Below are 22,375 nucleotides of genomic sequence, written 5' to 3'. Positions count from 1 at the left end.
TACTCCCTACTATTGTAAAGATGAAGACAAATCCAGATATCAAACTGATTTCATTGAGGTGTGTCTGCACAGAGCATCAAGGATTACAACTTGAATGACCAAACAGATGTCATTGTTAATGTATAGTACAGAGTCTCTGATGACCCATGCAGGCACTCTGTGGAGAAATAGCATGAATAAAGTCTTCCTTTAATTGTTAAATTATCTCCAATTTTAAATAAACATATGCGTAAATGTCAGTAAGTCAGAAGAATCCTGATTTTAGGTGCAAACTTTCCTCCTATCCACCCTCCATCCCACAGTTACCACAAAACCTTGAAGCTTTGTCTCCATCTAGTGGCATGTTTGTGTTACTACAACATTAATATTATTCCTCCCTACTTTCCTCTGCTTTCTTTACATTTTTATGTATCTTATCTTTAAAAATATCCTGTCTTTATCTTTTTCTGCTAAAACTAAATAAATAAATAAATAAAAAACACAATGAAGGTCGTGTACTTTCAAAAAAGTAAATACTTTTTAAAAGTTAATAAATTGCAGAGTTGCAGATTTGTTTGCTTTGATAACGTTTAATAGACACCTGTTTGCTTATTTTCTGGGTTTTTTTTTTCTCTCTGGTTATTATTTAAATTAAGCTTTATTAAAGCAGTTTCTTTAGTCAAGGTTTTAAATTGCATCCATATTAGTCTTCAATGTTTGTAATGTGGTTATTCCATAGTAGTCAGTATTTATTTAAATTAGTCATTATTTATTTTTGTATATTGGATTTCCAGTTTCATTATTCGCCATGCTTTATAAATATGGATTAAAATGTCATCCCTATTTTTTTTTTTTTTACTTTTTATTTGTTTGATTTATTTTTTTTTTCAGTTTTATGTAAATCTTTATTTAAGTTTATATTATTTTTTTATTTTTTATTTGCTTGAGTAACCACGAGCTTATTTTATGTTTTCTTTTTAATTTATTCAATTAAGTTCATATTTTTGTTGTTTCTTATTAATTGAAAATAGCTTTTTTTAAGCAATTTATCAATGTAAACAACTATATTTCAGTCAATATTTATAATATCTATATATTTTGTTAAATCTTGTACATAATTTTTTATAATTTTTTTCCTTTTTTATTTTGTATTTCTATTATTCATCTGCATGTTTTTCCCTTAAAATAGTTAAATATTATCTAAATATTTATTATTTGTTAAATATTTGTATTCATTTTGAAATATTATAAAAATATTTTTGATATACATAGATAAATATAAGGGTTTTTTTAATTTCATATTATATACATATATATATGAATGTACCATCTATTTATTGGCTTGATTCCTAATTTGAGTTATATATCTATCCTGTGAAAAATAAAAAATAAAAACAAAATTAAATTTCTTTGATTTTAAAAAAAATTTAAAACATATACCATAATAATATTTGTATTTTTTTAATTCTTAAATTTTTATATTTTGTTCTACCTATTTTCAATGTTTATCCCTTTTATTTATATTTTTTCTTGATAATTATTTTCCTTTTCGTAAACTTTGAAATGACTTAAATTTGTTTTTTATTTAATCTGAATGAAAATAACCCCCAAGTATCAGGCTTAGGATGTGGTGATAAAATAACGGTTTTAAACTCTCCCCCTTTTTGTAATTTTTCCGTAAACTTTGTACTTTCACTTTCTATCAAGATTGTGACGCTACTCCTACATATTACGGTATATTGGAGCAGTAACACAATGCTTGATTTTAATTGTTTTTCTTTAATATTTTAGGTCTTTGTTTGTTGCAGATTAAAAAAAACGTAATTTTTTCATCCTGTTGTTAAAAAAGTTCCTTAAAAACTCGGGAGGAGCTTCGCCCCGGACGCTGTCCGCCATGTTTGATTTTGGGAGGCGTAAACATTAGAAAGAGAAGAGGAAGAAGGAGCGTCAGGCCTGTCTACTGTGTCAGAAAAACTGATTAGTTATTAATGACCCTGATGAAATCATGATGGTCCGACTACAGGAGCTCTTCACACCGGGATTGGCTCTGAGAGGAGGCGCGAACACGCTGCAGGTTACCCGCAGGATGAGCCTCTAAACGCGGCTTCAGTCTCATCGAAGAGCCGCTGATGACGCACATGTTTTCAGGTAAATGTTTTTTATTTCACAAACGGCTGAGAACAAAAACACTCGCAGGGACATGAAAACGCACAGGTGCATTGATGATGTTGAAGCGCTCGTGAGTTATAGCTAAAGTAGTCAGATACACTTCGGTTTGGTTGACTGCAACAATAAAATGTTTATTGCACATTTTTCCAAAGCTCAAAATAGTTTTATTATTAACTTTTGAAGCTCTGACACTAAACATCTTAATGACCCCACCTGGGCTGCAGTTTGAAGAAGTCACTAGGTCAAACTATGAACCTAGTTTTTATGAAACCAAAGTCGATCTCCTGTTACTTACTTGGAAATCTGTCACATTAACAAAGCCATTTTTGCTGTGTATTATGAGGCAGTTTTTCAGAGGTGCTTCAGTGAACACCAGGGGCCTATGTAAACCAAAGTCCTGGAGTACTTTGACCCTGCCTCATCACACTTCTTTTATTTATAATTGCTTATATGAAAAACCCTATATTTTAGATAGCAACAAGGTATAAAAAAAAAAAACTGTATTGAAAAGGTATGATACTCCATGGGAACACTGTTGCAAAATCTACCTTGATTTACAGACAAAAGTTTTATTGTATTCTGGCTCTAATATCGGCCTATGTTGGCTGTAAATATTAGCCTATAATTGGCTGTAAATATTGGCCTATGTTGGCTGTAAATATTGGCCTATGTTGGCTGTAAATATTGGCCTATGTTGGCTGTAAATATTGGCCTATGTTGGCTGTAAATATTGGCCTATGTTGGCTGTAAATATTGGCCTATGTTGGCTGTAAATATTAGCCTATGTTGGCTGTAAATATTAGCCTATGTTGGCTGTAAATATTGGCCTATGTTGGCTGTAAACATGAGCCTATGTTGGCTGTAAATATTAGTCTATGTTGGCTGTAAATATTAGCCTATGTTGGCTGTAAATATTAGCCTATGTTGGCTGTAAATATTAGCCTATGTTGGCTGTAAATATAAGCCTATGTTGGCTGTCAATATTGGCCTATGTTGGCTGTAAATATTTGCCTATAATTGGCTGTAAATATTGGTTTATGTTGGCTGTAAATATTGGCCTATTTTGGCTGTAAATATTGGCCTATAATTGGCTGTAAATATAGGTTTATGTTGGCTGTAAATATTGGCTTGTAATGGCTGTAAATATTGGCTTGTGTTGGCTGTAAATATTGGCTTATGTTTTCTGTAAATATTGGCGTGTAATGGCTGTAAATATTGGTCTATGTTGGCTGTAAATATTAGCCTATGTTGGCTGTAAACATAAGCCTATGTTGGCTGTCAATATTAGCCTATGTTGGTTGTCAATATTGGCCTATGTTGGCTGTAAATATTGGCCTATAATTGGCTGTAAATATTTGCCTATAATTGGCTGTAAATATTAGTTTATGTTGGCTGTAAATATTGGTCTATAATTGGATGTAAATATTGGTTTATATTGGCTGTAAATATTGGCTTGTAATGGCTGTAAATATTGGTTTATATTGGCTGTAAATATTGGCTTGTAATGGCTGTAAATATTGGTTTATGTTGGCTGTAAATATTGGTCTATGTTGGCTGTAAATATTGGCCTATGTTGGCTGTCAATATTGGCTTACGTTGGCTGTTAATATTGGTTTATGTTGGCTGTAAATATCTGTCTGTGTTGGCTGTAAATATTGGCCTATAATTGGCTGTAAATATTGGTTTATGTTGGCTGTAAATATTGACTTGTAATTGCTGTAAATATTGGCTTGTGTTGGCTGTAAATATTGGCTTATGTTGGCTATAAATATTGGCTTGTAATGGCTGTAAATATTGGATATGTTGGCTCAAATATTGGGGTATTTAGGCTGTAAATATTGGTCTATGTTGGCTGTAAATATTGGCCTATGTTGGCTGTAAATATTAGCCTATGTTGGCTCAAATATTGGCCATTGTTTGCTGTAAATATTTGTCTATGTTGGCTGTAAATATCGGCCTATGTTGGCTGTAAATATTGGCCTATGTTGGCTGTAAATATTGGCCTATGTTGGCTGTAAATATTGGCCTATGTTGGCTGTAAATATTGGCCTATGTTGACTTTAAATGTTTGCCTATGTTGGCCGTAAATATTAGCCTATGTTGGCTGTAAATATTAGCCTATGTTGGCTGTAAATATTAGCCTATGTTGGCTGTAAATATTGGCCTATGTTGGCTGTCAATATTAGCCTATGTTGGCTATAAATATTAGTCTATGTTGGCTGTAAATATTAGCCTATGTTGGCTGTAAATATTAGCCTATGTTGGCTGTAAATATTAGCCTATGTTGGCTGTAAATATAAGCCTAAGTTGGCTGTCAATATTGGCCCATGTTGGCTGTAAATATTTGCCTATAATTGGCTGTAAATATTGGTTTATGTTGGCTGTAAATATTGGCCTATTTTGGCTGTAAATATTGGCCTATAATTGGCTGTAAATATAGGTTTATATTGGCTGTAAATATTGGCTTGTAATGGCTGTAAATAATGGCTTATGTTTTCTGTAAATATTGGCGTGTAATGGCTGTAAATATTGGTCTATGTTGGCTGTAAATATTAGCCTATGTTGGCTGTAAACATAAGCCTATGTTGGCTGTCAATATTAGCCTATGTTGGTTGTCAATATTGGCCTATGTTGGCTGTAAATATTGGCCTATAATTGGCTGTAAATATTTGCCTATAATTGGCTGTAAATATTGGTTTATGTTGGCTGTAAATATTGGTCTATAATTGGATGTAAATATTGGTTTATATTGGCTGTAAATATTGGCTTGTAATGGCTGTAAATATTGGTTTATATTGGCTGTAAATATTGGCTTGTAATGGCTGTAAATATTGGTTTATGTTGGCTGTAAATATTGGTCTATGTTGGCTGTAAATATTGGCCTATGTTGGCTGTCAATATTGGCTTATGTTGGCTGTTAATATTGGTTTATGTTGGCTGTAAATATCTGTCTGTGTTGGCTGTAAATATTGGCCTATAATTGGCTGTAAATATTGGTTTATGTTGGCTGTAAATATTGGCTTGTAATTGCTGTAAATATTGACTTGTGTTGGCTGTAAATATTGGCTTATGTTGGCTATAAATATTGGCTTGTAATGGCTGTAAATATTGGATATGTTGGCTCAAATATTGGGGTATTTAGGCTGTAAATATTGGTCTATGTTGGCTGTAAATATTGGCCTATGTTGGCTGTAAATATTGGCCTATGTTGGCTCAAATATTGGCCATTGTTTGCTGTAAATATTTGTCTATGTTGGCTGTAAATATCGGCCTATGCTGGCTGTAAATATTAGCCTATGTTGGCTGTAAATTTTGGCCTACCTAGACTGTAAATATTGGCCTACCTAGACTGTAAATATTGGCCTATGTTGACTTTAAATATTGGCCTATGTTGGCTGTAAGTATTGGCCTACCTAGACTGTAAATATTGTCCTATGTAGACTGTAAATATTAGCCTATGTTGGCTTTAAATATTGGATATGTTGGCTGTAAATATTAGCCTATGTTGGCTGTAAATATTGGCTTGTAATGGCTGTAAATATTGGCTTATGTTGGCTGTAAATATTTGCCTACCTAGACTGTAAATATTTGCCTACCTAGACTGTAAATATTTGCCTACCTAGACTGTAAATATTGGCCTACCTAGACTGTAAATATTGGCCTACCTAGACTGTAAATATTTGCCTACCTAGACTGTAAATATTGGCCTACCTAGACTGTAAACATTTGCCTACCTAGACTGTAAATATTGGCCTATGTTGGCTGTAAATATTGGCCTACCTAGACTGTAAATGTTGGCCTATTTTGGCTGTAAATATTGGCCTATGTTGACTTTAAATATTGGCCTGTGTTGGCTGTAAATATTGGCCTACCTAGACTGTAAATGTTTGCCTATGTAGACTGTAAATATCGGCCTATGTTGACTTTAAATATTGGTCTATGTTGGCTGTAAATATTGGCCTATGTTGGCCTTAAATATTGGCCTATGTTGGCTGTAAATATTGGCTTACGTTGGCTGTAAATTTTTGCCTACCTAGACTGTAAATATTTGCCTACCTAGACTGTAAATATTGGCCTATGTTGGCTGTAAATATTAGCTTATGTTGGCTGTAAATATTTGCCTATGTTGGCTGTAAATGTTGGCCTATGTTGGCTGTAAATATTGTTATAGAAGCTGAAAATATCGACCTATGTTGGCTGTAAATATTTTTTTCTATTATCTATAAGTATCTGTCTGTGTTGGCTGTTAATACTTCACTATATTTCGGCCTATACTGGTTGTAAATGTTGGCCTAGATCAACTTTAAATCACTTGAATGATTGATAAAATTCCAGCATTTCCATGGTGATTAACATCTTGTGTCTGTCTCAGTGGCTCTGTCATAACAGCCAAATCCCTAATACTCTACCCTAGACGGATTTCTCTGGACATATCTGAGGTAGAAGAACTTAACAAAATCATAAAAAAATCTTAGGCATGGTCATTTCAGTGCAAAACCTACACTGATGATGGAGTTCACTGTTCACTCTCATCACTTCTTGAAATTTGTGGTCCACCATACACCATGCATGGTTCATTCGTGGTTTCTGTTGAAATGACCCTGTCTGACTGATTTAGTCTTCAGGAGTCTAACCTCGATCTACTTCCTGTTCCAGGAGGTCACATGGCGACCAATCATCGTGGTTTATTTGAAAGTAAAGCAGAGTTTCTGCTTGTCATCATGAAAAGTTGACCTTCATTCAGAACTTCTATTTACAGTCGGACTTTTCTAGAAACAGACCTAATGCAGAGGAATTCCTTTCTACTATATGACTTTCTCATGTTTACATTTGATCATTTTCACCTTGTAGAGATTACTAAGCATGATCTATACATCTTTAAACATCTTTTAACTCTTTTATGTGGTTCATAACTAAAACTAGAAACTGCCAAGTGGTGGGTGTCTTGAACTTCTATTTTTCTGCTTTGTTATCAAAGATAATCAGAATGGTTTAATTGTCATTAGAATTCTATCAGTGTCTAATTCTGATATTGGAAAAACCCTACAAACTTGACTGAATGCCCGTTCACTACTTCTCTACTATTAAAATCCTGATACACTTCCTAAATGTCTGCATAAGTCTCAACATATCATTCAAAGACGAGTATGCTTCTTCTTTTTCGAACAGAAGCTTCCTTTGAAGCTGAATTCTACAAACTTCCCATTTTTCTGTCCTGAAACATTGCCAACATATTTATGTAAATCAGACCGCTTTCTCGTAGTTGCCTGGATTTTTGTATGCCAATCTAGACAGCTTGCAATTGAAGAGGGTACTTGCAGCATTGTGAGTGTTGAGGTTACTGTGAGGCATGTTGTAGAAGGGTTGCTTGAACTTTTCAGACTCTAAATGTTGCTGTGCAGGAGGGTGTTGCATAATTTCTCTTGTGAAACACTGTCGTCATATATCATTTAAAACAGTGGGCAGGAGATTGATTGCATTTGTTCTGTACTGTACTACTGTCAACATATTTGCGAATTTGACAGTTTTCTGGAGGTTGCTGGCATCCCTCCTTATCAGAATGTTGCTGTTGTATTTGTATGTTTCAGACTGTGTACAGGAGTTTGCCTGCAGTTTTTGATGTTTGAAACAGGAAATGACCTAACATTGGGTGTGCAGTACTTCTGTTTCATTACTATGGTGTCAACATCATATGATTCCTATTAGAATGATATGAAAGTTTATAATCCTGGTATCATGATGACACTACAATGATGTGTGTTTCCTCTGCAGGTCCAAGTGTGTAAGCTGAGTCAAGAGCATCAGAACCATGGAAGCCCGGCTTCCTGAAACGTCTCTGTGTGAGGAACATGATCCAAGGTGAGACCAGGGTGTTCACACGTTACTGATTAAAATCCCTCCACCACTGGCTCAGAGCCCAGTCAGGAATGGTTTTGTTTTTTTGATAAGTGTTCACTACATTTCCAGCATACTAATTTCTCAGGCTATGACATGTTGATAATGACCGGTCAGAACTCTTGTTTGGTCTTTGGAGGGCAAAAAACCCTATTTTGAAAAATACATCTGTTCATATGATTTATATTCAAAATAAAGTTGTTAAATGCATTGATAGGCATAAGACTTATTGTGTTTGCTGCTGGTACAACATAAGAAATCAGCCTCAAAACCAACAAAGACAATAAATTAAGAACTAAAAAAGTAAATATTCTTAAGCACCTCATGGTTAATTTCCAAGTTTATTATCCTCAGCTTAAACTGAAAATGACTGAATTATCTTAATCTTTTTGTGGCCTAAAACAAAAAGGACTAGGATTTAGTGGTATGAAATGTAAGTACTGTGTAACTTTTATAAAACTTTCCCTTTATATACATATATATAAAGAATGTGAAAAAATGGGTTAAAGATGCAAAAAGGGGAAAAAAGAATCAAAATGTGTTTAAAGTAGCAAAAATAGCCTGGCAAGTAGTAAAAATGGGTTAAGGGGTTGCATGTAGGGGCAATAATGGGCAGGAAAGTTGCAAAATGGGCTAAAAGAGGAAAAATGGGTTTATAAGTGGCAAAAATTATCAAAAATTGGTTTAAAGTGTCTAAATGGGTTGTGAAGTGGCACAAAAGGACGGGAAAAGTGGTGAAAAGAGGTTAAAATGTGTCAAAAAGGCTGGTAAAGGAGGATAAAAGGGGCAAAAAATATCAATAATGGGTTACAAGTGGCAAAATTTGTGCAAAAAAGTACTGAAAATGGGTTAAAGGGGCAAAATGGATTAAAAGTGGAAAAATTTGTTGAAAGAGTGGTGCACAGGAATATGGCATTACTACCATGTGTGTAAAAAAACACATTATGCAAGAAGCAGGTCAGACAAAGCACTTGTATGCGCAATCCCAGCGAGCAGAACCCATGTCTTGTGTCCCCAAGTCTTTTTGGTCTGGGTATGTATTCTTTTTAAAAAACTGAAATTTTCATGGGTGAGCTTATAGTTTTGTCCATATCTGTTTATAATACAGCAGCTCTGTAGTAAACGTCTTTATTATTTTTTTGACGTGAAACTTTGCCTGCTGGAAAGCTTTAACTGTACTAACCACTGGACACAACCCAATGCCAGTCTCTTTTTATTATAGGTCACAGAATTATTAATACTTAAAGTGCAGAGGCCATGTTTGGCTCAAGTTAAAGATTATAAAGTTGGGAAGTTTCATAAATATAAACAACAGTAAAATTAACCACAAATGCTAAATATGTTCTTTTTTTGTTTAGATCTTGTCTTTATGTTGGTTTTGAAGGTGATACTTATATTTTAGAAGCAAGCACCATAATATGCATTCACTGTTTCCATCCTTGCTGTGGATACTATGTGCCTAACTACTGATGCTTTTTTAACAACTTCCTTTTTAACATGTATAAGCTGGGAGGATGCATTTTCAAGCACGAGGATTGTTGCCTCAAGACTAAACTGCCCCTAGTTGGGAGTTGTCATTTCCAACTGGCAATGGGCCAAGGTATAAATAGAAATGCTAGTAAAATAAGGGAAGCAAAAGCATCTTGATGGTTGGACTGGGTCCAGGCCTTCCATCCTCATTCTCAGTCCGAGTTCTGTGTTTGTTCTGTTAAAGCCGGGACCCTGCTGAACACGAACTGAGCTGCGTGTCCTTGAAGAGTGACATGTCAAAGGATCATTTCTATGACTTTAAAAGGAAAGAGAAGTAAGTTGCCACCTGCATTAAAAATGTGACCGATATTACAGCTGTATGTGTTGCTGAATGTCTGTCCTTGTTGGTCTAACAGGACCAGTGAGAGAGTGGACGCTGCTGAACGTGAACCCAGCTGTCTGTCCTGCAGGAGTGCACAGTCCATGGATGCAGGTCTACAATTTAAAGAAAAATGCTCGTCAAGAGTAGGGTAAGTCAACTAACTGTGAACAATATCTGACATAATGAATTTGCCTGAAAGTGTAGTAACTTCTAGTACCACCAGCTTGCGATCAACCAAACTATGGTGGCCTAAGGGAGACCTAGGCCTTATTAACACCAAAACCAACTGAAAATAGAATGGGTTGGTGTAAATAAGTTTTGCGTTCAGTCAATGATTCACACTTATCCACTTATCCCCCTTTTCACAGTTGTGACATTTTTCATTATCAAACCTGTAGTCTTTGGCCAGGTGGTTTTCTCCACCACATCTGTAGCACTTTCCAATGTCTGGCTTGGGCTTTGGTAATGTGTCGCTGACCTTAACCCTGACCCTGCCGTGCTGTTCCATTCACCAGGCTCTTTAATGCCATGTTCATCTGCAACGTCTCTGTTTGCCGCCCTATTTCTTCTGCACACATGAGTGCTTTTTCAAAAGCCAGTCTGTCCTCCTACGGCAGCCTCCTCTGTATCCTATCTTCATTTATGCCCCAGATCAAACGATCTCTCAACACCATTGTCAACGAATCACTGAGGTTACAGTCCTGCACCAGCTTTCTCAGTTCTACCACACAATTGCCCACACTTTGTGGAATGTTATTGCATCTCAGTGCCAACAGAGGGCACCAGAGTAATATACAGTCACATCAACACAGGGGAAGTCCCCGAATGATGACATAGTAAGGCTAGGAAAACTCACTACTCTTTGTGGATGAGTATGCTAGTTTGTGGCGTGGAGCTTTCCCTAACCCTAACCCAGCCTAACAAATCTGTTTTAGTCCCAGAACTGTATAAGGTAGTACATGACCAGTTAGGACTTGAACCCTACTTGCTGTTAGCAGTTGCTATCAAGGGCTAAAGATAAATGAGTCGTCCCTCAGAAACCAAAGGGCTCACCACATTGTTCGCCATTAAGTTGTTGTTCATTAAGTGGCTAAAGCTAACTGAATAGGTGGGAGGTTTTAGAAGATTTATAAGATCATTCTTGACATCAAAACAATGAGAACTTGTATTTTGCACTGAATGTCAGTTCCTGTTGGTCTTACAGGCTCAAAGAGAAAGTGGAAGCAGCTGAATATGAACCTAGCTGTCTGTCCTGCAGGAGTGCAGCATCCATGGATGCAGGTCTACAGTTTAAAAGACAGTGTTCGTCAGAATTGGGGTGAGTCAACATCAGGTCACTTCGGTATTGTTAAAAAACATCTGGAACGATTAAAGAGCTCAGACTTCTAGGGCTGCCTCCATGTGGCCACCAAACATTAGTCAGTGAAATAATACCAGGGCTCAGTCCCATTTTATTTACCTCTACCTCTTGTTTCAAGCGCCCCCTTTGTGCTTTGGTTCAAGGGGTACTGGGGAAATCTTCTTAGAAATGAGGCAACCCTTGAATTTCCTGACATGTCATACCGGATTTTTCTACTATGAGCATTAACTAATAGACGAAAACAATTTTGATAAGAGATTGCTGTCGTAATTTTCAAATCTTGCAGATAATTTGCAAGGTATTCTTTCTTTCTGACAGGATTATTAAGAGACTGGACTCTGCTCAGCCTAAACTCAGAAGTAGGAGTGCACAGCTGCTGGGTTCACATCAAGGAGTCAAAGGGCAATGTCTCCAAAGAACGGCGTAAGTCGGCATTTATTTCTATAGATGTACACATCGCCAAATTTACTAGTTGGTCAAACAAAATTTCAATTCAGTACAACCACCTCACCTTAAGACTTTGTTGGTCTAAATTCAACACGTCTGAAGCCTTAGGATCAGTCAAAATTGAGCACAGTTTATTTAACATGGGTTCGCACAGACCCAGTGCCTCTGAGGGTAAACATTAATTTTGTTTGCCAAGTGTAGCTAGCATTAGCAGAGCCAGCACTGCCAACCTTCAGTCATTCCAACAATGCTAATCTAACCAAAAATAAAACGTCAGAAACCTAAGATGCCCAGTATTGGGACTGATTTGCATTATGTTGAATGCTCATGTTTCTTAGTGAATTAACACCCTAGTGGTCTTCACTTCTGTAAAATAGACCTAAAAGGAGACCAAAACCTGAACCTAGCTGTTTGTCGTTGAAGAGTGACCAGTCCAAGGAACACTTTTACGACTTCAGACAAAAATGTTCACCCAACAAAAACATAAGTAAAAGGTAAGAAGTACCAGTAAGTTGTCTTCAGGGTTATTTCTGAAAGTCCTTATGTTTTCTAATAAATGTCCATCCCTGGTGGTCTTCCTCTTTTTGTAACAGATCTAACAGAAGACCAGACTCTGCTAAACTTAAACCCAGCTGTTTGTCCTTAAAGAGTGACAAGTCGAAGGAACACTTTCAAGACTTCAGCCGGCGACATTTAACCAACCAATACATCAGGATAAAGTCTGAAAAGTAAGCTACTCTGTTACAGTTGTGATTGATCTTTGTAACTGTATACTTGTGTTCTCAGTGAATTTATGCCCTAGTGGTCTTCCACCTTTTTTAACAGTCTTAACAAGAGACTGGACTCTGCTAAACTGGAACCAAGCTGTTTGTCCTTGAAGAGTGACTTTGAACCCAGGTGGGAAGATCTCCAACTTGGGGGCCTCAGATTTTCATCTCTGCTTTTTACAGATGTTTGTTCAGATGACCTCTTCAGACAGGGATCTCAAGCAGGCATTGGGGGGTTTTGTTGCTGAGTGTGAAGTGGTGGCATGCCCTCTCTAGGTTGGGAATGAGATCCTGCCCCAAGTGGAGGAGTTCAAGTATCTCAGGGTCTTGTTCACGAGTGAGGGAAGAATGGAACGGGAGATAGACAGGCAGTTGGTGCGGCGTGCAGCAGTGATGCGGTCTCTGCATCAGTCTGTCATGGTGAAGAAAGAGCTGAGTCGAAAGGCGAAGCTCTTGATTTACCGGTCGATCTACATTCCCACCCTCACCTATGGTCATGAGCAGTGGGTAGTGACCGAAAGAACGCGATCGTGGACGCTGGCAGCCGAAATGAATTTCCTCCGCAGGGTGTCTGGGCTCTCCCTTAGAGACAGGGTGAGAAGCTTGGCCATCCGGGAGAGACTCAGAGTAGAGCCGCTGCTCCTCCGCGTTGAGAGCATCTGGTCCGGATGCCTCCTGGACGCCTCCCTGGTAAGGTGTTCTGGGCAGGTCCCACTGGGAGGAGGCCCCGGGGAAGACCCAGGACACGCTGGAGAGACTATGTCGCTCGGCTGGCCTGGGAACGCCTCGGGATTCCCTGGGAAGAGCTGGATGAAGTGGCCGGAGAGAGGGAAGTCTGGGCTTCCCTGCTTAGGCTGATGCCCCCGTTACCCGATCTTGGATAAGCGGAAGAAGATGGATGGATGGATGGGTGTGAAGTGGTTAGGATGAGGGTCAGTATTTACAAGTCAGGAGCCATAATTCTCCACTAGACAGTAGTTGCTCCCTTTGAGGCAAGTATTTGCCCCAAGTATCTCAGAGTCTTTTTCATTATTGAAGATAAATTAGAGTGTCCCATTAACAGATGGATTGATGCAGCATCTGCTATATTGTAGGTGTTGTGTAGGTCCATCTTTGTAAAGGGGGAGCTCAGCAGAAAGGCAAAGCTTTTGACTTACAAGTCTGTATACTGTATGTTCCAACCCTCACCTATGGGCATGAGCTGGGGGTAGGGACCAAAAGAATTTTGATGATGAAGATTGTAGATGCAAGCAGACAAAATGAGCCTTCTCTCAAAGGTATCCACACCCAGCCTTATGTTGTGTTCACACCAGACAGGAATGACGCCTATGTAGGGAGTCTACACTACATTTTTTTATGTTTGCACTAATAACTGGCTCTGCTTGCACCTCAGATCGCATATACACCAGTGCCCAAAAAAGATGTAAGGGCGGGGGGGGCTTCCTTCTCCAACATACAGCATTTCACATCTGGCATTTCCCCCAAGTGGTTCGCTTGATTTCAGATTTTCAACTCTTATAAATCAAGCAAATTGCACATTGAACAGGGCAGTATATTGACATTAACAGTCTTAGAGACAGCAAGAGGAGCTTGGACCTCCTGTGGGAACCCTGAGTGGGTACAGTTCCTCATGTCAAAAGGAACCAGCTAAGGATATTTGGGCATCTGATCAGGATGCCTCCTGATTGCTTCCATTTGGAGGTCTTCCAGGCTTGTCCAACTGGGACGAGACCCACGGTAGACCTAGAACTTGTTGGAGGCCCTTCTGGCATGAGAATCCCTTTGGATCCCCCAAGAGGAGCTTAAGAATGTTGGGGGAAGGGATGCCTAGGTGAACTTGTTTAGTCTGCTACCATTACGACCTGGCTCCAGATAAATGGAAGAAAATAGATAGATGGTTAGATATACGTTTGTCTAATGATAGCCTGTTTGTAATCAAAGAAGGCTAATAGTTACTATGTGGATACAAGGCACTCAAAATTGTTCTTATCTTTCCTTTCTTTGTTGATTCCCCCACAGGGACAAGCAGCAGAGTTCAGAGATCCTCAGTGGTCAATCTGCCCAGCATCATCAAAAAGACCTGGACTCCATATTTGAGGTCAGCAACTACTTCTGTAACCCTTCTGTTAACATACATATCCATAGTACTCTTCTTGACCAGCAGATTCTCTATTGGTTTACAAAGGTCTAAGTCTGGTTCCTTAATCTTTCATTGATTGAGCTCCTCATATTTTGTTTTCTCAGCACCTGGAGGAGAACATTGTTAATTATGTAAAGAATGAGCTGGAAAAGATCAGAAGACTTCTGAATTCAGATTCTCATAAACAAATGAAAAATTTGGTAGAGGACGAGAAGGAATTAAATGATGAAGAAGCCGAGCAGCTGAAGAGCTGCAAAGAGGGCTTTCTAAAGATGGTAGTTGGCTTTTTGAGAAGAATGAAGCAAGATGACCTGGCTGACTGTCTGCAGAGCAGTAAGAGGACTTTACTGAATATTAAAAATGCTAAACAATGATACATCAATCCGTTTCTGTAGAGATGCAACAATAGGTTTAATGTGCATTAAATCAGTCATCTTTCTAACTTATCTTTTATTTAGGTAATGTTGTTCCAGTTCACCAGCACAAACTGAAATGTAGCTTGAAGAAGAAGTTCCAGTGTGTGTTTGAGGGGATTGTTAAAGCAGGAACCCAAACGCTTCTGAATGAGATCTACACTGAGCTCTACATCACGGAGGGAGGGACTGGAGAGGTCAATGATGAACACGAGGTCAAATGGATTGAAAACGCATCCAGAAAACCAGACAGACCAGAAACAACCATCAGACAAGAAGATATCTTTAAAGCCGTAGCTAGAAGTGATAGACCAGTCAGAACAGTGATGACGAAGGGCGTGGCTGGCATTGGAAAAACAGTCCTGACACAGAAGTTCACTCTGGATTGGGCTGAAGACAAAGCCAACAAAGACATCCAGTTCACATTTCCATTCACTTTCAGGGAGCTGAACGTGATGAGAGAGAAGAAGTTCAGCTTGGTGGAGCTCATTCATCATTTCTTTGGTGAAACCAAAGAAGCAGGAATCTGCAGATTTGAAGACTTCCAGGTGGTGTTCATCTTTGATGGTCTGGATGAGTGTCGACTTCCTCTGGACTTCCACAACAATGAGAGCCTGGCTGAATCCACCAGGCCTGCCTCAGTGGATGTGCTGCTGACAAACCTCATCAAGGGGAAACTGCTTCCAAGGGCCAATCTCTGGATAACCACAAGACCTGCAGCAGCCAATCAGATCCCTCCTGAATGTGTGGACATGGTGACAGAGGTCCGAGGGTTCACTGACCCTCAGAAGGAGGAGTACTTCAGGAAACGATTCAAAGATAAGGAACAGGCCAACAAAATCATCTCCCACATCAAGACATCCAGAAGCCTCCACATCATGTGCCACATCCCAGTCTTCTGCTGGATCACTGCTACAGTTCTGGAGGATGTGTTGAAGACTAAAGAGGAAGGAGAGCTCCCCAAGACCCTGACTGAGATGTACATCCACTTCCTGGTGGTTCAGTCCAAACGGAGGAACATCAAGTACGATGGAGGGGCTGAAATTGATCCTCACTGGAATCCAGAGAGCAGGAAGATGATTGAGTCTTTGGGGAGACTGGCTTTTGAGCAGCTGCAGAAGGGAAACCTGATCTTCTATGAATCAGACCTGACTGAGTGCAGTATTGATATCAAAGAAGCCTCAGTGTACTCAGGAGTATTCACACAGGTCTTTAAAGAGGAGCATGGACTATATCAGGAAAAGGTGTTCTGCTTCATCCATCTGAGTGTTCAGGAGTTTCTGGCCGCTGTTCATGCCCGTCTGACATTCACTAACTCTGGAGTCAATCTGATGGCAGATGAACCGTCAACCTCCCAATCATCTGAAACAGGAACTGATGTCACCGTAGAGGCACAGTTCTACCAAACCGCTGTGGACAAGGCCTTACAGAGTCCAAATGGACACCTGGACTTGTTCCTCCGCTTCCTCTTGGGTCTTTCACTGAAAACCAACCAGAATCTACTGCGAGGTCTGGTGAGACAGACCGAGAGTAGCTCACAGACCAATCAAGATACAATAGCCTACATCAAGGAGAAGATTGAAGAGATTGTTTCTATCGAGAAAAGCATCAACCTGTTCCACTGTCTGAATGAACTGAAAGATCGTTCCCTGGTGGAGCAGATCCGCCAGTCCCTGAGATCAGGAAGTCTTTCCACGGATAAACTCTCTCCTGCTCAGTGGTCGGCTCTGGTCTTCATCTTGCTGTCATCAGAAGAAGATCTGGATGAATTTGACCTGAAGAAATACTCAGCTTCAGAGGACGCTCTTCTGAAGCTGCTTCCTGTTGTTAAGGCCTCCAAGAAAGCTGTGTATGTTGGATTTTTATTTTTAACATGCAATGACATTTTTCAGAAGTAGAAAGAACAAACATCTACTTACTCATTGCTGTCTTTTCTCCAGGCTGAGTGGATGCAGTCTTTCAGAAAGAAGCTGTGAAGCTTTGTCCTCTGTTCTCACAAACCAGTCCTCCAATCTGAGAGAATTGAACCTCAGCAACAACGACCTTGGAGACTCGGGAGTGGAGTTGCTATGTGCCGGACTCCAGAGTGAACAGTGTACACTGGAAGCTTTAAGGTCAAGATTTAGTAAACCATTCAACTTATGACGTGTGCTTTTTTGTACTGAGTGAACACCTTACCCTTAAATTCCACATACTCTGCTACTCTCTGGATCCCTTTCTAGTTAAACAGTGCAATTCTACAGCTCATACTCTAGTTTATCTCTGGCACCAAAAGGGCTACTCTGCTCTGCTACACTTGAGATTCATGTAGCTAACGTAGCTAAAGCTAAGCTCACAAAGCAGCTACCTAAGCTGTGTATCTATGTTATCTGTATAGCTAAGTTAGTCATGAAGAAATAAAAAATTCATAGAACAATATTAAAGTGAACAGCAAATCAACCTCAGAAAGACAAAGGAACCTGTTGTTTATGTGCAGTTCTCACATTGGACTCACAATCGCGTGATGTTTCAATTCCCATGTGACCTTGTGATCTCTCATCCCCAACTGATCAGGGCTGAGCTCTGCTGCACGTCATTTCGTAAATGCATTTAGTGAGCAAAGGCATGTGAGGATAGGCGGAGTAAACCAGGGGGTGTATGCAACACTACAGACAGGGCATGAGGAATTAGGGGAAAAGCAACCCTTTATTCAGGACAGTCTGGCTGTAGACCATTCATTCATGATGACCACTCTCACATGCTTTCAATCTGAGCTGCTGTATATCTCAGAATAGAAATACATGCTTAAACTTTCAAATTAAACTTCCATTTAGGGTCAAGGTAAGGGTTAGACTACCAAAAGTTAAAAGTCAAAAACATGAATTGTAAAACCTGATCATAAAATGTTCAGTAAAGCCGAGTGAACAGTCTGCTTACAAGAAAAAAAGCTTGTCCTCCATGACAACATTCTAGCTCCGTTGACAATGGAGCTATGTAGCTAACGTAGCGAAACCTATGATAAAAAAGCAGCTACCTAAGCTATGTATCTATGTTATCTGCATAGCTAAGTTAGCTCTAGCTGTGTTTGCGACAACTAACTTAGGTATAGATAACGTAGCTAATGTAGCTTAAGTGAGACTCACAGAGCAGCTACCTAAACTGCATAGCTACATTAGCTTTATTTGCTTATCTATTGACATACTTATGTTTCAAGTATTGCTATGCTAGCTTTAGCTTAAGCTAACAAAGCCAAAGTGAGCTATCATTTGTGTACAAACTTCTAAAATAGGTCTATACATAATTTAACTCTGGATTAGACCTCTGATATTGTGGTAATTTTATGATTGTAGCTGCCAGACATTGGTTATGAATAAAGTTGAATGTAAAAAAAGAAAAAAAAACTAGAAACATGTTGTACAGATTAAGGCACTTTCTTTTTTTGATGAGGTATCTCAGATGAACTGTCTTTGAGTGTCTCCTTTTTACTGCACTTTCAGATCGTAAAGATTTGCATTGTGTTCCAAAATCAATACCCTCATATCTGCCATATTTCCCTATTTGTAGGTTATCAGGCTGTCTGATCACAGAGAAAGGCTGTTCTTCTCTGTCTGAAGCTCTGAAGTCCAACCCCTCCCATCTTAGAGAGCTAGACCTGAGCTACAACCATCCTGGAGACTCTGGAGTAAAGTTGCTGTCTGCTGGACTTGACGATCCACTCTGGAAACTGGACACTCTGAAGTAAGAAAAGACCCACTTTCCACCCCAACAGTTAATTACTGAATGAAGAGCTTGGAAGACTTTCTTTTTCCTTGTTTTCAGTGGTTGATGTGCATCTTACACACAAAATTTTAACTTAAAATCTTGTGTGTAAGATGCACTTTTTAATCCGTTTTTATTCAAAAAGTGGGCTGCATCTTGTATGCTGGTGCAGCCAATATGCTGCACAGAAGCAGGTGGCTGTGGGCTTGCATTTAATTTGTATGAAAATCTTTAGTATTGGTATTTTATGGCTCACAAATATGAGAGTGATGATAACCTCTCCTCTTTTTAGGGTGGTTCCTTTGGGAGTCCAGTGGTTGACACCCGGTCTTAGAAAGTGTAAGTGTGCTTTTAAATTTGCTTAATGAAAAAAAAGCAGCGCAAATTCAACAGTCTTCAGTGGGTAATCACATGCATACCTTTCTTGTCTTGAGTCTTCATCAAAAATCAGTCTTGAACATGTTCTCAATAAGTAACCCATTTATCTCTCCTACAGATTCATGTGAACTCTCTCTTGACCCAAACACGGTGTACAAAAACATCAAACTGTCTAACAACAACAGGACAGTGACATACGTGGATGAGGACCAGTTACATCCTGATCACCCAGACAGGTTCGACCGCTGTCCCCAGCTGCTGTGCACCGATGGTTTGACTGGTCGCTGTTACTGGGAAGCTGAATGGAAGGGGAGAGTTTCTGTATCAGTGACTTACAGAGAGATTGGCCGGAAAGGAGACAGTGAAAACTGCGTTTTTGGGGAGAATGAGCTCTCCTGGAGACTGATCTGCTCTGATGGTGGGCGTTACTACGTCTGGCACAATAACAAAAGAACGTCTATCTTCTCGTTGCCTTCCCCCTCTGACCCTCACAGAGTCGCAGTTTTTGTCGACTATCCCGCCGGCACGCTGTCGTTTTACAGAGTTTCATGTGACGCTCTGATCCACCTCCACACGTTCAACACAACATTCACTGAACCAGTTTACCCCGGGTTTGGGTTTGGGTTCCTGGCTGGTTCCTCGGTGTCTTTGTTCTCTCCTGAAAAGTGAGGTCTTCATCAAGACAAGCGTACTGCTGAACAATGAAGTTTGTGCACGATCACATTTCAGTTTATCAGTGTTTTTGTACTCACAACCACAAGAAAGAAGTAAGACTGAACTGAAAAGATTCTCTACACGGCCCCGTGACTACAAGCTTGTGCAATAAGCAAAATATAAGAAAATCTTACAAACACATCCAAAGAAAATGGACGAAGTTTACAAAGACGTCTACTGTCTTTAATTCAACAATGACTTTGTAGGAAACATCACAGACTTACTGAAAGAATTTGCCATTTACATTACAAACTCTATTTTAAAACTGGGGTTGATACCTCTTGTAAAACCAGGAAGAGTAAGCTACATCTCAAAATTATCCAACCAGAAAAATGTGAATCCCCAATCCCCAAAGGTCCTGTTTTCAGAGCACTCCAAGGTCACTAAAGCCGTCTCATAGTATTTCCATGTCCCTTGAATGTGATCCTTACCAAACCTTAAACTACTGGTTCTCTCTCCTCAAATGACAGCAAATCTCTGATGTCACTTCTCATAGTTGAGTCTGTTTTTTTTTTTTGCGGCATAGTTCTTCCCACCAGAGATACATAGAAAGAAATATTTTACAAGACATCAGGCGTCCTGAAGATCCAGTTTTCTTCAGTTATCAAACTCTGCTGATGTGAAGTTTCATTTAAGTATCACTATGCGGCAGTGTCCAGTCACTAAGTGATGGAGTGTGAAGACTCAAGAAGACTGGGACCAGCCTTCAATTCTCTGTCTTTGGCAGTTCAAGAAATTTGGGACGGTCCTCAAAATGGCAGGTCGAAAACTTTTCCCGGTTCGACAAAGGACCGAGGGAGATAGTTAAGAGACTTGAGACACACCAATGGAATCTGGCTATTTTGTTTGGCTTTGAAAGGTTAATAGCAGCTGCCTTTCACAGATTGTCTCGGTCCATGTATCCCAAAAAGGTATAGTGGACAGAGGAGACCGGGACAACTAAGCAAGCTAGCAAGACGTCAGTCTGGCAAGAAGCCTGGTCTTCATTCCAGGTTTTAAGAAACATTTATGTATAAAATAGATGCCTTAATGAGGGGAAGGGGCTGCTTTCCAACAAGGACTTGAAGCGGTTTAAGCTTTTCCTTAGAAGGTTGAACCACGAGTTGGATAATGATGCACAAGCAGTATTAAGAGACTAGACTTTGCAATGTGATGGGATGATATGTCCTTGGAGACAAGCCATGAAGGACAATAATTGAAGGGTCCCATTGTGTTTTTTGGCATTGCGGCCCATCTGCTTTGTCATCAAGCACATTCCCAGAGAGACCAAGAGCATAGCACGTTGGTTTGTTTTGAGGTACCTACACTGATTTTCTAAAGTGCTGTCATATTGGTTTGATTAATTTTATTCTCTTTATGTAATTAATGTGCAGAATATTATTTTTTAACCTTTTCACTTTCTTACAGTGTTTCCTGTGGTAATCTGTTTAAAAAGCAAGTCCTTTGATGTTTCTTTTTTACAGTGTATGTCTTGTTTGATGACTTGCTTATTTTGACACTGTGATGTTAAGTTGTAATTCCTTACTGTGAACACCTGAGGGCAGTAGACGTCTGTAAACTCAGTATGATAGGAGTGACTGCTAAAGTAAACCTAAAAAGTTTCAAAAAGAGGTTGAGTGACTTCTCAGAGGCTTCTAGTGGTCAGAAGTAGTCAGTGCAGCTCTGTGCAAGACTTCATGTTGAAGCAAATTTACTGATTAGCAAGTATGGGCACGAGTACTGACGATAAAGACATGAGCACTATTATGTATTTAATTATCCCAGTGACACCTGATGGACCAGTCAAAGTGAAATAGTGTCATAGTGACACTCTGTGACCACTGGAGGGCACAAAAAACACTGATTACTGCTCTGTTGCTTGGGATAAACACAAGTATTAGTGTATTATTTTGTGTTCATCTTTTACTTGTGAAGATTGGTGCTAAAAGAAGATATATGTGTACTCGGGCACGGTTGCTCTAGATGTGAATAGATCATCCTTAATAACTGGGTACTCATCTGCAAGTAGAGCAGTAAAGTCAATCCTAAAAGTCTCCTGTTGATTTGAAAACATACCCATGCTGCACGGGCCCATTTCATCCTCTGGGCTGCACGGTAGATGTGGAGGTAGGAAGAGGGTCGTTGCTGCCGTCTCAAAAATTATAAAAACATCCATAATAGCAGGATGGATTCCAATGTCCAGTGTGAAAGACTGCCATAGTTGCTGCTTCCACTTTCTTCTGTGTATTTTCAAACCAAGTACATGTATATCACAACCTACTGTGTCAGACTGTGTGCATGGGCACTGGAAGCAAGTGTTATTATGAGTTGTGGTTATCATCTCAGCTCCTTTAAGAATATGAAGAATAAGTGTTTGTATTGAAAACTTCCCTGTCTGTTTTTGTGTTTTAAAGTGGTCAATAAATAATTAAAAAATTATGTGTTACTATCTACCTTTAACTGATGTTGTTATATCTTAGTTTATTTGTTGCCTTGTTATACTAGCTAGTTAGTACTAACTACTTAGTTACTTCCTCATTTATT

At 39.1% G+C, this 22,375-nt stretch overlaps 1 protein-coding gene across 1 annotated transcript; it reads left to right on the top strand.

The window, feature by feature from the left end:
- The first annotated feature begins 1,898 nt into the window (after positions 1 to 1,898).
- Positions 1,899 to 22,270, top strand: LOC121506464 (NACHT, LRR and PYD domains-containing protein 3-like). The gene is made up of 15 exons (XM_041782283.1): positions 1,899 to 2,127; positions 7,921 to 8,007; positions 9,758 to 9,847; positions 9,930 to 10,043; positions 11,100 to 11,213; positions 11,574 to 11,678; positions 12,080 to 12,196; positions 12,296 to 12,430; positions 14,489 to 14,567; positions 14,714 to 14,942; positions 15,068 to 16,871; positions 16,963 to 17,136; positions 18,566 to 18,739; positions 19,053 to 19,099; positions 19,257 to 22,270. Exons 2-15 carry the CDS (start codon positions 7,958 to 7,960, stop codon positions 19,805 to 19,807), a joined length of 3,783 nt encoding a protein of 1,260 aa, XP_041638217.1. The 5' UTR covers positions 1,899 to 2,127; positions 7,921 to 7,957; the 3' UTR covers positions 19,808 to 22,270.
- The last annotated feature ends 105 nt before the right edge of the window (positions 22,271 to 22,375 follow it).

Source organism: Cheilinus undulatus, linkage group 24, assembly GCF_018320785.1.
Source record: "Cheilinus undulatus linkage group 24, ASM1832078v1, whole genome shotgun sequence".
Lineage (NCBI taxonomy): Eukaryota > Metazoa > Chordata > Actinopteri > Labriformes > Labridae > Cheilinus > Cheilinus undulatus.
The sequence above is the reverse complement of the archived record's forward strand: the minus strand, read 5'-3'. Positions and strand labels throughout refer to the sequence as shown.

Excerpts from the sequence above, each read along its gene's own strand:
- LOC121506464 (XM_041782283.1), top strand. The coding sequence starts at position 7,958 with ATGGAAGCCCGGCTTCCTGAAACGTCTCTGTGTGAGGAACATGATCCA. Across the intron at positions 11,214-11,573 it reads CAGTGTTCGTCAGAATTGGG|GATTATTAAGAGACTGGACT; the intron begins GTGAGTCAACAT and ends TCTTTCTGACAG. Across the intron at positions 17,137-18,565 it reads TGTACACTGGAAGCTTTAAG|GTTATCAGGCTGTCTGATCA; the intron begins GTCAAGATTTAG and ends CCCTATTTGTAG.